We start from the raw sequence: 16,993 nt of genomic DNA, 5'->3' as shown, positions 1-16,993 counted from the left end.
CTGACATCTCGCCCAAGCTCAGTCTCAAGCAGGCCCTATGTGCCTGTGTTCCCGGGGTTGGGCCCTCTCAGCATTCCCATCTCTCCCCCGTGTGGTAGCCTAACTCTGCCTTGTATTTGCGATTGACTGTGCAGAAGAGTGTTTCCCTCCTCCGCCTCCTCGGTGGTAGGAAATTTCTAATGTTATTGGTAAACGATAATGAGCCCTGGCCTTTTTCCTGCATCTCATCTAATGGTAGAGGGTTCTTTTCTTCTGCCTTTCCCATGACAATGATGTGTTTTTACCTGTGACGTGTTGGTGATAAAGTTTGCTTAATGCTTTTGATTCACATGAGAGAAGGGTATGGACAGGGGTTGAAGATTCGTGATTTTTCTGCAGCAATGGCTTATCCTCTCCAGCAAGCTTGCACCACTCAGGAGGGCTCTCTGTGATCTCCTACCCTGTTCACAATCTCTCTTGCGGGTACCAAGTAGAGGTGCATGGGTGAGAGCTTGCAAATGACTGTGAACTCCCTTTCTGTCTGGCGCTCTCAGGGGTTTTATACTGTCAAACGAGCTAACCCTTGATCTTTAGTAATTCATTAAAAATGTTAGCTAATTTCTTTTAGCCTATTTGTATAGGTGGCTAGTGTTCCTTCTTCCTGTGTTGTGTCAAAAGCCCATGCACCCAGTCTTTTCCTGGAGAGACCTGACCCTCCTTGGAATTCAGTCTATTGGTTGCCCTATAATGACTTCAGCTCTCTGATGGGGTCAAGTAAAATGAATGTGCAGCTTCTTTGGCTTTTTCTCCTTGATAGGGTGGGAATGATGCTCTTTCCAGCTTTCTGCAGCTTACACGAAAGTGGAACTCCTCACTCTGAAGCTTCCTTCTCTTTGAGACTCTCTTACTCTACTTTATTGCTTTAATGGGAAGTAATGTAGCAGTTCTAGTTACCCAACGAAATGTGCTTTTATAAATGAGTTCTAAGTAATCAGGCCTCCCACAGGAAACAAAATGAATTCCTGGGCTTCTGTCAGTCTGTGTTTGTGACCCTAACAAATAGTAATAGAGGACTTCTGTGTAAAAATAGCAGTCAGTTCTTTGAATGTCTTACGATATCTTCCAAAGTTTTTTTTTTTTTTACTTTTTATTAAGATTGTGGTAGTTTACAACCTTGTGGAATTTCAGTTGTACGTTATTGTCAGTCATGTTGCAGGTGCACCACTTCACCCTTTGTGCCCTCCCCCCACCCCCTCTTTCCCCTGGTAACCACCAATCAGTTCTCTTTGTATACATGTTTAACTTCCACCTATGAGTGGAGTCATACAGAGTTCGTCTTTCTCTATCTGGCTTATTTCACTTAACATAATACCCTCAAGGTCCATCCATGTTGTTGTGAATGGGACAATTTTATCCTTTTTTATGGCTGAGTAGTATTCCACTGTATATATATATACACCATATCTTCTTTATCCAATCATCAGTTGCTGGTCACTTAGGTTGCTTCCACGTCTTGGCTATTGTAAATAATGCTGCGATGAACATATGGGTGCACGGGACTTTTGGAATTGCCAATTTCAAGGTCTTTGGATAGATACCCAGTAGTGGGATGGCTGGGTCATATGGTATTTCTATTTTTAATTTTTTGAGAAATCTCCATGCTGTTTTCCATAGTGGCTGCACCAGTTTGCATTCCCACCATCCAAAATTATTTTTAATGATCCTCTATCTGACAAATCATTTAGATCATTCTTCCAATCTGCTGAAAGCAAAGAATTGGGAACCACCAATCTTGCAAAAGAAATGTCTAATCATGTCATTCATGTTGTCAACAATGCACCAATAATGTTAGTAATCACTCCTCTGCTTAGTGCTATAGAAGTTTTCACCTCTATTGTGGTTTCTAAGGGAAAGAAAAGGCAAGGCAGGTTCGATAGGTTTAGGATTAGCTAGTTTGAGTATTTTCAGCGGGCACTGGGGCATATGGCTTGTCCCTGGTGGTCTGGTACCTGTGCGTGGGGTGATAAGGGCAGGGGAATAGTAGCCCAGAGGGTAAGAGCCCTGGGAGAGCCCATGAAGAAAGTGATTGGGGGGTCAGGGTTCTGTCTGGGTTGGTGTGCATGAGAAAGGCCTGCTCACAGGCAAGTAGTTTACTATCTCTAGGAATTCCCTAGCCTTGGGAGGGGCAGTCTCTCCAGTGTCAACAAGTCCCCAGATGTCAAAACATCACAAAATACAGAAAATAAAAGGGCGTGATTAATACAGAAACTAAACAGAAACAGCCTCTGCCTGCATGGAGCTAGCGGTCTAGCGCCATGTTGTCCAACAGAAACATAAAATGAGCCACATCAAAAATAAATAAATAAATAAAAACCAAAAGGAAACGTCAAAAGCAACAAGTGAATTTAATTGTAATAGTTATTTTATTTAACACAAAAGTAAAAACAAATTATAATTTCAGCATGGAAACAATATAAGTAAATTAATTTTATACTTTTTAGTAAGTCTTTGAAACACAGTGCATTCTTTCAACGTGTAAGCAATATGAACAGATGATCAATTCTGCATTCTTTTTTTCTTACAGAGCCTTTGTGCTATCGTTTCAACAAAACACAATAATGCCATGTGTTATCATTTCAACAAAGAAACAACATACACAATTCATTTATTACTTATTTTAACGTTTGTCTTTCTAAGTCAGAAATGCAGTGTGTTATCACAAAATGGAAATAAGAACAAATTATTAACTACATTAATGAATAATTACTTTTTACATCCTTTTCTCTAAGTCTTTGAAATGTAGTTTGTTACCACTGCAAGGTGTAAGCAATAAGAAAAAATAATTTTAAATTATTTGTTTCCTGAGTCATTGAAATGAGTGTGTTATCATTTCAACATGGAAACAATATAAACATATCATTAATTACTTTTACGTTCTTCTCGCACACTAAGTCTTTAAAATGCAGTCTGTTTCCATTTAAACAGGAAAATACAATATACAAACTATTAATTATTTTCCCTTCTTTTTTGGTTACTAAGTCATTGAAACTCAGTACGTTATCATTTCAACACGTAAGCAATAGGAACAAACTATCAATTAATTTTACATTCTTTTTTCCCAATAGGTCTTTGAAATGCAATGTTTTATCATTTTGACATGTAAACATACAAACAGATCATTAATTAGTTATTTTAACGTTTTTTCCTTAAAAGTCTTCGAAATGCAGTGCTATCGTTTCAACACGTAAACAACATAAGCAACTTCATTTACATTCTTTCTTCTTTACTGTCTTTGACATGCAGTACGTCATCACTTCAACATGTAAACAATGTAAATAAATTACCAGGGATTCTACTTCGTTTGTTTCTTACTAAGCCTGGGATGTACAGCGTGCACTTAACACTTAAGAGTACATGACATTTCAGAGTAGCCCCACTTCTAGTGCTCAGTAGTCACATATGGCGAGTGTGTCCCACACGGAACAGTGCAACTCTAGTGGAAGAGCAGAGGGAGCAAATCCATAAGGAATGGTGTAGACCATGAAGGAAACGTACATGGTACATTAAGAGAGAGCAACAGCAGAGTAAAGCTACTTAAGTAAGGAAGTAAGAGAAAATCTATCTGAGGAGGTAAACATTTAAGCCATGACCTGAGGGTTGAGCAGCTATCCAACAGCATCAAGAGGCCAGCATGGATTGAGCACAGTATGTAACGGAAAAAGCGAAAAGAAGCTGGAGTTTGGGGGAAGAAATAATTTTCCTAAATGCCCTAAGAAAGAGTGGAGAAACTGAAAAATCACAGGAACATGTGTACTGTGAGTGGTTTGAGATCAGGGACTTTATTTTTCTTAGCACGTGAAACAGTATCTACATCGGAACAGATACTCAGCGAATGTATGTGAGATAAGGAATAACTGAGCCAGGGGTCTGAGACCTGAGAAAGCGGGCAGCCACAGGTTGATGAAGACACCAGTAGGTAGTGGGCAAAGTTTGTTTCCTTTTACTTGCATTTGGTTTCTCATAAGCAACCTAAGGCGATCATAACTACAAGATGTTTGCAGAACCCTAGAGGGCAAAGTTATCGGCTTCAACCGCTACCACATCCAGGAAGAGTTCCAATTGATCTGACTTGTGTCAAGTGCCCCTAAGTGGATAAACGGGCCAATCAGTGTGGACAGGGAGGTGATGTACCATGACCAGGTTACCTTACGTCACATACCCAACGCTGGGGTTAGTCACCAGAAGAGGATGTCGAGGGCCAGGGGCAAGAGATCCACAGGGCCTTTCAAATTCCTCTATTTTTTTTCAGAGTTCCTCTTTTATAGAGGTCCACTACTCAGTCAACCTTCCTATCCCCGGTTTCCTGGAACAGTAGAATTTTATATACGTGTCTCCACAAACTTGGGCTTCAGGAAAAACAGTGAGTGCTTGAATGGCCACACTTGAGTGTTGAAACAGCTCCTTGTACTGTGGAAATCACTCAGCACAAGTGGTCCAGGTCATGTCGTCCCGCTGTACCGCCTGCAGCATTGCCTTCACCTGGGCCTGCACTTCGGCAAGTTTCCGTGGGTCCAAAGTGCCACGAAAATTCCACTGTTCATAGCAATGGACAGGCACAGGATAAACTACATGCTTCAGCTCCATCAAGGATGCCAAGTGCTGCAGAAGGCTCGTGAGCACAGGCATCGTAATGGGGTTGAAGGCAAAGCTAAGGACACGGAGATGGGAACATTGGCTCAGGGCTGGGAGGACAGCAGAGAGAGCAGAGTCAGTTATCAGGCAATTACTCATCTCCAGATGCTGCAGGGTGCCTGAGACCTTCTCCAGCAGAGTCTGGAAGGGCTCATAATCTTCCGAGAATATCTGGTTGTCACTGAGATTCAACAGCCTTAGGTGGGTGGCCTGAGAGCTCTGGGACAGGACAGTGACATCTCTGTCAGACAGGCCACAGAGAGGTAGACACAATGTATCCAACTGAGGCGGCAGAACTCTATACAGAGAAAAAAGAAAGGTTATTTCAGAAGAATGAGGATTGGAGCAGGGCAGCCAGCCCTGAATGAAACGTACCTAAGGCTCTAGAATAAACTAATTTGCACATATTTTGCAACAGTGGTTAATCATGTGGGCTTGGAAATCAGACTTAAGAGACTTGTGATGCTGAGGAAGTTACTTTTCCACTCTGAGATAATACAGGTTTTTAAGCTTTAAAATGTGTATAAAGGTAATTATTATACAGGGTTGTGGAAAAGATTAAGTGAAAAAAATTGGATGCACTTAGGATTTATGACCTAATCCATGGTGAATCCTGTTCACTTATTTAGTGGGGATGGGTCTGGGAAAGCAGCCAACTGTGGGTTCCCTTTGACTAGTTCCCAGATGACAAGTTCTCCATTCAGGGTCTAAGCCTTGGGGAAAATACAGGAGCAAAGCGAGTGGGCAGTGTTAGCTACTGTGGCCAGTCCATGGGGATGTGCATCGGCGCTACAGCATAGAGCGTTTCTCCATCTGAATGCCTCCCCTTCCTCTCTAGAGAGCTGTAAACTCCAACAGCAGAAGGACTGAGTCTTCTTCACCAGTACATTCACAGACTTATCACAGTGTCCGCACATGGTCGACTGAGTGACTGACTGAATGAAAGGATGAGCACGACTTCCTTTTCTAATCTTGTCTTTCCCCTCACCATGAGGTACCCCTCTCTAGCCTGGCCAGTTTCAAACTCCCAGCAGTGCCCCTGCTGAGGTGGAAGGAGAAATAGGTGACAAGGAGCTCAGGAATATCCAAGCATGGTCTCTTCTCCTCTTTTAACCATGGGGTGGTTCAGGGAACCCAGGTTCCTTCCCACTCCCTCACCTGAGCAGTTTGTGCAGTTGATCAGTGAGGTGGAAGAAAGACAAGATGAGCTTCTGGAGGTTGTCCAGCCGCCCAAGCTGGTTGAGAAAAGTTCTGAAGTTTTTCCTCTGACAAGATTTAAAGGCGATGTTATACAGACTAAGGCTGTCCAGGTGGATCGTCCGAGCCAAAAGGGTGGTGACTTCACTCAGATCTGCCTCACCCACATCCAGGTGATCAACGCATCCCAGATCCAGAAACTGCAGGATACTTCTGTGGGCAGACATTTTATCAATCTGCAAATCTCTGCAGCAGAGGTGCAAGGACCCAACGCTCTGCTCAACCTTACTCCGAAGGAAAGAAAGAAATTGCTTTGCTCTCAAGGTATCACTGAGGGAAAGGTCCACTAACAATTCCATGGGTTCCTGGGCTGACTGAAGCTCAGACTCTGAATTAACAATTCCAAGGCACCTGACACTATGCCGGGCTTCTTCTAGTTTAAGGATAGAGTGACGAGAATAAATACAACACTGAAAACAGAAAGGGAATGTGGTCCCGGTCTCCAAGCATGTTGTCTCACAGTCCAGGTCCTGCCTTAAATCTAGGATCCTCAGTTTTGGCCCCCTGTAAGGAGAGGAGGAGACACAACACATGAGAGGTAGACAACTTGAATATCATCCAGCAAGTTCAATGATGGGAAGCAGGAAGGAACTCTTTATCCCCAGTTGTCATTCCACATACCATTCACCAAGAAGTTCTTTCCACACAAATTTAGCATCTTTTATTCTTTTTCCCACACTTTCTTCACCTCTGGTCCTCCACAGTCTCAATACCCATGTCCTTCTTCTTACTCAGGAGGTAAATCCAACCACAGTATCCTCAATCACCTCTATTCTATAATCAACTCTGTAAGACACTGGAGTCCCTAAGGTGACCCCAAGTGTTGGAACAATAGGCCCACAGAGATCCTCAGCATTCACCATTGGCTACTTTCGGGAGACTGTTAGGTATTCCCCTGCCCCAGGCTCCAGCATACCCTCCTGCTGACTCACAATGTCCCTATCAGCTATAGTCTTACCAAGAGGAAGGGCTCCGGACAGGGGGGATCTGCAGACCATCAATCACGGCTTCCACGATTTCGTAGTATGACTCTCGTACACTCAAGGTCCCAACATGGAGACAGCGAAAGGGCCAAACCCTCACCATTGCCGTTAGTATCTTCTTATGCCCACCCAAGAAGGCAGCAATGAACAATGGAACAAAGAGGTCTCTTGGGAGTTCTTCCAGGGCCCGGATAGCTGCAGGCTCATTACTCAGCAGACTCCTTGCAGCAAGCTCGAGCAGTGTGGCTGTGGCCTTTTGGTGCATCTTCGTAAACCTGCTTCGGGGTGCAGAATATTTAGAAATCCCGAGAAGACACCTACAATTCTTGTTTGCCTCCAAGGTTAGCAATGGACAAAATATTTATCGAATAAATATATAGTGAATCAGACGGCCACCTCAGATGACCTCTACTATAAAAATAGACTTGTGTGTGTGCCTAAGCATATATGTGCATACACATACACACATACATAAATTTACGTAAGATAAAATGCCATGAGAAATCAGAGGTAAGCTAGCAGAAGACAACGTTGACCACCTAGCTGCCTTCCTCCCAACATTTCCTCCCCAAAGACTACAAACCAAGAAGAAGGAAAATGTAAACCTACATAAAATCCACACCCTCATCATTGCTTTAAAATGGAGAGAATGCCAAAAGTTAAAAATAAATGTGAGGAAAAAAAGAAAAATCATGAATTCCTGGCATACAATCTGTCACATCCCCATCACTAGGCTCTGTGGCAAAGCAAAGACAAACCAAGAAAAGCCACAAGACCCGCAGAGTGAGGAAGATGGTGAGGGGCTTAAAGCTGATCTAAAACTACAGCAGAATGACTAAGCACGGAATAAGTCTGAAAATATTAAAAAGGTGTCTTGGAAGATGAGAGCAGGGACTACAGGGAAGGGATTCCAAAATAGGAACACTGAAAGGGGTAGGGATGATTTAAGGTGCAGTCTTTGAAAGACATAACTTCTAGGAAAGAATAAAGGCAAAGAGGAAGGGAGAAGTATCTTTCGGCATTTAGGTAATGATGGGGAAAGGAAACAAAAAGGAAAAATTAAGGATCTTGCAAGACTAAGAGAGCCACAAAATCAGAGCACTCACAACTTCTCCCTCCATCACCAAAACCACCCAAAACAATGAATAAAAGAACTGGACTTTGCTATACTGGCAGGAAATGACATCATTAAACTAGGAATCTCCTGAAACAACCCAATTTCATACAAACGAACAAAAGGAAGGGGAATACCACAGAAAAACATGGCAAAAAAAAAAAAGACAAGGAAGCAAAATTTCACACATATTTAACAACCACAAAGCAGGAGACTGTAAGTCAACACTCCAAACAGAATTAATTATACTCAAGCAAGCATTCGAGGATATGAAACCTACCTGGAATCAGAATATTTGTAAAAATCTAAAAAGAGAAATGGACTAAAAAGAAAGTCTGAAGTAAAGGTTTTATATCCAGCTGGGCTGTGCCTCAAATATCACAGCCTACAGAAAAACAGTTTTTCAACACAGAGGAACTTAGGAAATTCTGTACGCCTCAGCCCTGCCTGAGGAATCTACTAGAGCAGTGGTCTGCAAACTGTGGCCCATTGTGCCAAATCTAGTCCACTCCTTGATTTTGTAAATATAGTTTTATTGGAACAAAACCGTGACCAATCATTTACATACTGTGCATGGATGCTTTTGCACTACAATGGCAAAGTTGAGTAGTTGTGACAGAGGCACTGTGGCCCACAAACCTAAAATATTTTCTGTCTGTTTCTTTACAGAACGTTTGCTAGGTAATCTGAAAGATGAACCGGGATTGTGATCCCCCATGCAATGACAGAAAAACTTCACCAAAATATCTGATGGTGAGCATTTTACACCTAATACTAAAATCAAGGTGGAGGAAAGGGAGGAAGATTAACGTACAAATGCTTTATGTTGTGGAAAAAACATAAATTGCGCCACTAAAAATGAGAGAAAGGAGAGGAGTAGAAGAAAACAGAATAAAATTTTTGTCATAGCTCAGTAGGCGAGTGTTAAATGACACTGGGGACAAAAAACGCAACGAATGGACCACATAGTAAAGTGTTAAGAAAACAGGGGGTTAAGGATGATTTTTAAAAAAGCATTAAACATGACAAAGAACATGTCTTAACGATAAAAGCCAAGATTCACAAGGAAGATATAACACCTAGGAATATCTACGCACCAAATAACACAGCACCCACCTCTCTAAAGCAAAAGGGCAAGGAGATTTAGATAAAAACACGGGAATTGTAGGAGTACACCAATCTCGGTACAAGACAGATTAAGTGATATAAAAGAAGACTAGGGATATAGAAAATCTAAAGAACATAATCAATAAGGCAAACTACACACACACACACATACACACACAGACATTCTGAAACTAGAGAATACATTTTCTTGGCAAAAATCGATCATAATTGTCACACAGAAATGACCTCATTAATTTCCATCAAGTAGAAATATCACAAACAATCCTCTCTAATCACAATGCAAAAAAAGTTAACATTACTAACACAGACCGAAAAAGGAAAGGCCTTTCTACCTGGAAAGTTTTTAAAAGCCTCTGCCAAAAAATGTTGAGTTAAAGAGGAGACACAAACTGCAGCTTTAGAAATTTTTTTAAAAGAATGAAAAGCTACACATCAGAATCTATGGGATACATTTAAATCGGTGATCAGAGGCAAAATCAGAGTACTAAATACTTCTATGAGTAAAAATGAAAGAAGGAAAATAAATGAATTAAAGTATGGCCTCAGAAAACTGAAAAAAAAAAGAACGAAGTAAAGCAGGGGAAAGAAATAATAAATATATAAGCAGAAATGAAGAAGATATAGGATAGAGAAACAAATAAAAATCTTGTTTTTTAAAATAGACAAGCCACTAGCTAGCTTGATAAAGGAAGAAAGAGATCACAAATACACAAAGTAATAAATGACAAAAGATAACCATTCAAACAGAGAAAAGAAAATAAATGAGATTAGTTTGCAAACCTCTATGCAAATAAATTTGAAAATCTACACGAAGTAGATAATTTCCTGGAGAAATACACATGGCCACAATTCTACTTCTAGTGTTAGAAAGCTGAAATTAGCCAATTTTCATAGAAAAAATAAAGTAAGTTATTAAGGAATTACCCCCAAGACGCATCTCACTCGGATGGTTTTACAGGTGAATGCTGGTAAATCATCAAAGATCGGATACCACCAATGCTCTATAAATTATTCAAGAGTATTAAAAAGGAGGGAAAATTTCCTAACTCCTTTTATGAAGCAAGTACGACACTGGCCGGTCAAGTGTAGATACAAAAATACTAAATAAAATATTAGCAAACACCCAACAATACATTTAGAAATTAATATACTGTGACCAAGTGAGATTTATCCCATTAATAAAAGGTTGGTTCTACGTTAGGAATTCCATTGATATCATTCACCACGGTAATAGAGTTAAGGTCAAATATCACATGATTACCACCATAGATGCTGAACAAACCTTTGGAAAAATTCAATACCCATTCATGTTAAGGAAAAAAGAAAAACCTCAACAAAATATGAATCAGAGGATGCTTTCTTAACACGAGAAAAGATATATCATTAATTCCTAATGCCAGTATTTTACTTAATGGGAGACCACTAGCGGTTTTCCACTAAGGTTGGGGACAAGGAGAGTGTGCCCAGTATTTCGTTCCTATTCAGTCTTGTACTATAAGTATGAGTCAGTTGACTACAGAAATCCATAAGATTTATAAGACCGCATAACAAAAAGTAAAGCCATCTCTCTGTGCAGATGATATTATAGTATATCTGAAAAGCCCTATAGAAACAATGACAAATCAACTGAATCAAAGAAATCAGTAAGGAAAACAGACATAAAGTTAACATACAAAAATCAGTAGTCTTTGGACACACACAGAAACCACTTGGAGAACACATTGATAGAGAAAATCCCATAGACGATAGCAACAAAGAAGATTAAATGCGTAGGAATAAACTTAATCAGAACACCTATATGAGGAAAATTTTAAAAATACTCCTGAACGACACAGAAGAACCCTGAATGGACGGAAAGACATTCACTGTCCTTGGAGAGAACAACTCAGCATTAAAAAAAACGTCAATTCTTGGCGCCAGCCCCATGGCAGAGTGGTTAAGTTCGCGCACTCCAGTTCGGATCCTGGGCGCGGACCTACGCACCGCTCGTTAGGCCATGCTCTGGCACCATCCCACCCAGAAGAACTAGAATGACTTGCAACTAGGATATACAACTATGTACTGGGGCTTTGGGGAGAAAAACAAAAAAGAGGAAGACTGGCAAGAGATGTTAGCTCAGGGCCAATCTTCCCCCCTTCCCCGCAAAAATGTCAATTCTCCCTAAGTTAATGCATAAATTTAATACAATCTCAAAAACATCAGCAAACATTTTTATGGAGTTAGACCAGTTGATATAAAGTTCATATTAAAAAAAAAAAACAAACAAACATGCAAGAATAGCCGGAACATAAGGGAAAAAGAAAACCTCTGAGAGGGGAGTACTGATACCAGACATTAATGCATACTGTAAAGCCTCTGTAATTTACAACATTGTGGTTCTGGTACATGAACAGACAAGTAGCCCAATGGAATAGAACAGAAAACCCAGAAATACACTCAAGTACATGTGGAAATTCTAGTATATGATAAAAGGGCATGTAAAAGCACTGGAGCAAAGATGGACATTTAATAAACGGTGCTGGAACAATGGAGACATTTGGCAAAAAATTAAAGTAGGTCCATATCACACACCATACACAAAAAACAAACTGCAAATGGGTTAGGGATCTAAACATAAAAAGTGAAGCCGTAACAAGGTCTCGAAGAAAATATGGCAGAACTCTTCTTTAACCTCAGTGTAGGGAAAGCCTTTCTAACTGTGACTCAAATTCCACAGGCAATGAAAGAAAAGAATGATCAACTTGACTACATGAGAATTTCTTGTGTATGACAAACACATCATAATATACATATTAAATAAATCAAAAGACAACTGACAAACTGGGATAAAGTATTTACGGCATACACCAGAGACAAATGGATAATATCCCAAATATATACAGAACTCTTAAATATCAAAGGGCAAAGGGCTAAAAATTCGATAGAAAACTGAGAAAAAAGATATGGACAGATAATTCACAAAAAAATATATAAAACGATCCTGAAACACACGATGAGTCAAAACTTCTCACAATCAGACAAACGCATATTAAAACAATGCCGAGATACCATTTCTCACCTACCACGTCGACCAAAGTTAAAAAAGCAGGGCAACACGTTAGTGAGACTGTGGGGGAACAGTCACTCTTACACATTGCTGGTGGGAATAAAAACCAGTGCAACCGTTCTGGAGAGAAACTTGGAAATACCCAACAAAAAAACATACGTACTTAACTTTTGCCCCAATAATCTCACTACTGGGAATATAACTTGAAGATGTATTTCCACCAATACAAAAATACTTATGCCCAAGGTTACTCATTGCAGCACTGTTTGTAATTGCAAAATGTTGAGAACAACTTAAATGCCCATACATAGGTGAGTGGTTGAATGTGAGTGACCCAGCCACACAATGGAGTCCAGAGCAGCTGTAAAAAAGAATGATGAAGCAACTCTATGGAATGATAAGGAGTGATTTCCTGGCACACCGCTAAGTGAAAAAGAAAAAGTGCAAGGATATGTATGGAATGCTATCCTTCGCTTAACAAACAAGGGCATAGAAAAAAAATACATGTATCTGCTCATTTGTGTGAAATAAATACAGGAAAGATTAAACTAGAAACTAAAGGGATTGGTTATCCACGGGGGAGTGTGGGAAAGGAGTGGAAAGAAGTGGGGGACAGGAAAGGGACAGAAGGCATGAGGAAAGAGTGACATTTCTTTGAGTAGACGTTTTTGTATAGCCCTGACTTTTTGAATCATAGTAACGTTAGTTAAATAAACAATTAAAATCTACCAGGATGTGGGGAGAACCCAAACTCAAATTCAAACACCAACAAATTAACCTAAGTATATTACAAACGAATATCTTAACCACACTGAAGAGGTGAGGAAGAACAGCTAAGCTAAGAAACCTGGGAAAACTGCATTCTGATTACATCTTTTGAGGCTAAAGACAAAAAGAACTGTACACAAATACAAGTTGGTAAATCTGTTTCTGACAGGGATATTGTTAGCATTTCTGCAACTACTTTATGTATACAGCAGGAAGTAAATCTTGTAGATAATGAGAGCCAGGCAAGAGAAAGAAGTTACAAATAAAGCTGGAAGGGACTGAAATCAGAAGTATCAGTACGAGCTCCTGGCTTTTAATATCTGTACAGATGGGTAGGTACAGAAATAAATGTAGATGTATCTGGAAGCACGGGTGTATACACATACAATATATCTCCTACTTTTGTGGATAGACACGGCCTAGCAGCAATGAAACCCCAGTAGCAATGAATACACATTGAGATATCAGTTTCTAAAATGTCATTCTCCAAGAAACGGAACTGGGGCTCCTTGCAGAAGCGGTTTGAATCCAGGGCTGCGGTGGGGGAAAAAACACCAGATGAACATGAACATCTTATAGTAAGGAAAGAAATATACAAAAGAAAAGGGTAGGGTCACGTCAAAAGAACACAGAACCAACGGAAAGGAAATCCCAATGACCAAAGATGGAACGATTCAAGGCACAAAATCAGTAATGATATAACTTGATTATAACTCATAGTAAAACATAGTTATTCATGAGTCAATACTGATACAAATAATTTGAAATACATTTTATAAAATAATTTTTATAAATAACTTGAAAATCTATAAATAAATGAATGAGGGAGAAAGGACAGCTTTTCAGGAGAACTCCAATGAATAAATGTAGCAGGAATGAGGAAAACAGAAAGTCACCATTAGGTAATGGATTATAAAAGTAGCGAGCAAAAGTTTGAGGAGAAACACGGTATTTTCATGGTCTTAAAGTATTGCCCACATGATATTTATCACTTACCAATGGGAAAATAGTACCATTACAATGGAGCAACATAATTGCCACCATCTTAATCAAGAGATCAAGCTGAATATCATCAGTAATACAACCTAAGGACATCACATACCCCTGACATGAGGCACAGAGAAGGGAGCAAAATCACTTTTGCAGTATTGTGGCATAAGACCTAAAATTAAGGCCCAATAACATGTATGCCTTAACATCTGGGGAAAATCCAGAGGGCCTCAAATGGCCTAACCACAGGTTCTCCTCCTTATTGTGCTTGCACGAATAAGGCTCCTTAGCCAAAGAATCTTCCTTATCACGGGAACTAGGCACTGTGCCTGCTCATCCCTGAGTAGCAGGTTTCAGTTCCCCACCAGCCCAGAGAATTACGCAGACAAGCCAATTACATTCTCCCAGGGGAACCAAGGGTCACTTCATCCTCTCGTTACTGCAAAGACTGCCCGCCCACAGCCCCTGCTTCTTCACTCGCTTCCAGAGCGTGGCACCCATGAGGCTCCACCTGGTGCATAGTGTCCTCCTCCCACAGGCTGTGAGTCAGTGTTACTAATAAACTGCTATGGATCTCACGTGTCCAGTGTCGGGTATGATGTGTTCAGCCACACCCATAACACTAGGTTGGAAATCCCTCCATCACTAGTGGAGTGAAGGGGAGAAGAATAAAACAGGTTATCTTGCCCAAAATGTCTGACTTCAATCTAATCAAAAGAAAACATCAGACGAAGCCAAACTGACATTCTGTGAAGTACCTGACCAGTATCTTCAAAAGCGTCAGGGTTGTGAAAGACCCAGGAAGACTGAGGAGCTGTCAGCCGGGAGGAGACTAAGGAGCAACGATGGCCAAATGCAATGCGATATCCTGGAATAGAAAAAGGACATTAGTGAGACAACTGGTGAAATTCAAAGAGAGTATCTAGGTTAGTCAATAGTACTGCATCAGCGTTAACCTCCTAGTTTTGATGATTTTTCTGTGGTTAGATAAGAGGTCCACATTAGGGAAATCTGGGTGAAGACTTTCTGTACTATCTTTTGCAACCTTTCTGTAAGTCTAAAATTATTTCAAAATAAAGAATTAAAAAAGACAAAATCAGTAGTTACAGGAATGGTTATTCTATAAACGACACTGTTTAATGACAGTTTAACCAACCGAAATATAGTTAGAAGGATGGATAGAAAGATGGAAAAATGCTCCTATCACCATCATCCATTTAAAAATGAATTCCAACTTCTTTAGAGAGCCTGTAGTAAGAAACGACACTGTAGTCCTCTCCAAGATGTAGATGAATATTTTTTGGTCTTCAGGTGAGAACAGCATTTTTAAGTATAAAAGAAATGAAACAGAAACAGAAATATACTTTTATACATATATTTCAGTGTTTACGATTTAAAGTCTGGGATTCAAACCTAACCGCAAACAAAACTAAGATGCAAAGGAGAAACATAATTTCTTTTTAAGAAGAGAAAGGCTGAGGGATTTTAAAGAGGGAGCATGAAATGATTGGCTGTACAACTGAAGCGAATAAGACGTGAGGATAGACGGATGCATAGAGGGTGGAGAGGAGAATGGATCACTGAGCAATCCAGCTGGATTGCCTTGTTTATTAACCCCTAAACCTCGACCCTGGGTAATTTAGGCCACTATTAGGTTTAAGTTCTAGAAAACGACACTGTTGTACCTTACCTAACTGGAAAAAGAGTTGGGAAAAACACGGAAGCCATCCAAGACCTCGGCGGCGGCAGCCCCTGACCTTCCCTCGCGAGCTTCGCAGACACCAGACCCAACCCTGGTCACGCCCGGCGCCTTCCTTAACGGTTCCTTCTCAAAGTTAAACTAGCCGGAAGAGGACTTCGATTGGTGCAGCTTAGGTCAGGTGACCCCCTTTCACTCAATCAGCTCTGTCCTGGGAGGCGGGGCCAGGCTCGCGGGGCCAGGCTCGCGGACCCGCCCTGAGGAACACAGTTCTGTCCAAGTCCGCAGCGGTTGAAAGGATTATGGTTCCGCGTGCGCCCCTCCACGGCTTCGATCTCCTTGCGTGGAAAGCGAGGCACAGTGTCTCTGCTTGCGGCCTGGGCCCTGGCCTGCCAGGGCTTCTACCGGGCCGGGTCTCAAACCCAGAGAAGTAATGTTCAAATTCGTTGGCTATGCTGCAGGAGGTGTTAAACATGAGCGGCCGCTTGACGACAAAAGGCTCTCCGATATTCGTGTCCCTGCTGCTCTGGTACATTAAACAAGGAGTCCAGACCCCACCAAAGATAGGAAAAATATGTTCTGACCTCAGGGCAGTGAGGCCAGCATAGCGTTTACATGGACACCGGACCAAAGCAGCACAAAGGAGAAAATTTCCGCCCATCTAATAAGAGTCCTATCAATTACAAGGGTAGCTTATATTTGTTCGTTTCCAACCCTCACCCCACACTCCTGGTTCCGCTTCTTCCCTATTTGTTTCTTTTTCTTTTCCACATTATTTACCACCCTTTGGAATACAATATGCTTTATTCATATGCTGTTTTCTTTTTAATTGTCCATCTCCCAGAGTGGAAAAATATAAATTCCAACAGGGCAGAAATCCTTGTTTATTGTTTGTTAAGCTATCCTAAGTGCCTATAGTAGTGCCTGGCTCAATGGGTACTTGAATATTTGTTGAATGAGTAAATGAATTTTTCCCCAGCCACAGGAACCTCTTTTTTGCTCCTCTAACACTAACTTACCAAGCATGATCCCATGCCTTTCTGTCTTTTCCTGTAACAGCCTGCCCCCAGATATCCCTGTAACCAGCTTCCTTACTTAATTCACATCTCTGGTCACCTTGTCAGACAAGTCTTACTTGTCTTCATGGCACTCAGCATGTGATCATAGTTTTTGGTTTATGTGCTTTGCTTTAGTTTTTTCGTTTTGTTTTTCTGTTTTCTTTCAGAAAGGTTTCTTTCTTATGTTCTAATTGCAGGTAAAGAAGTAGACCGGCCATGACTGTTTTAATTTTTGCGGTACAATGTCGTCTTTGGGTAGATGGGATAATGGCATCAGAT

At 40.8% G+C, this 16,993-nt stretch overlaps 1 protein-coding gene across 2 annotated transcripts; it reads right to left on the bottom strand.

The window, feature by feature from the left end:
- Positions 1-2,383: 2,383 nt before the first annotated feature.
- On the bottom strand, positions 2,384-15,799 carry LOC103542605 (melanoma antigen preferentially expressed in tumors-like). 2 transcript variants are annotated; one of them, XM_008509544.2, is made up of 5 exons: positions 15,648-15,799; positions 14,716-14,825; positions 6,887-7,186; positions 5,830-6,432; positions 2,384-4,969 (listed from the first exon to the last, which is right to left on the bottom strand). In XM_008509544.2, exons 3-5 carry the CDS (start codon positions 7,174-7,176, stop codon positions 4,456-4,458), a joined length of 1,407 nt encoding a protein of 468 aa, XP_008507766.2. In that variant the 5' UTR covers positions 7,177-7,186; positions 14,716-14,825; positions 15,648-15,799; the 3' UTR covers positions 2,384-4,455. The 2 variants fall into 2 exon arrangements, with proteins under 2 accessions (XP_008507766.2, XP_070463086.1); XM_070606985.1 differs by having other exon boundaries at positions 14,702-14,825; positions 15,648-15,782.
- Positions 15,800-16,993: the final 1,194 nt, after the last annotated feature.

The sequence above is a fragment of the Equus przewalskii genome, unplaced genomic scaffold (genome assembly GCF_037783145.1).
Source record: "Equus przewalskii isolate Varuska unplaced genomic scaffold, EquPr2 contig_R2130, whole genome shotgun sequence".
Taxonomy (NCBI): Eukaryota; Metazoa; Chordata; class Mammalia; order Perissodactyla; family Equidae; genus Equus; species Equus przewalskii.
This window is presented reverse-complemented; position numbering and strand designations above follow the sequence as displayed.

Bases quoted from the DNA above. Each gene is read 5' to 3' on its own strand.
- LOC103542605 (XM_070606985.1), bottom strand. The intron at 6,433-6,886 runs GTAAGACTATAG...CTCTCCTTACAG, and splicing joins GTCCGGAGCCCTTCCTCTTG to GGGGCCAAAACTGAGGATCC. The intron at 4,970-5,829 runs GTGAGGGAGTGG...TTCTCTGTATAG, and splicing joins CAACTGCACAAACTGCTCAG to AGTTCTGCCGCCTCAGTTGG.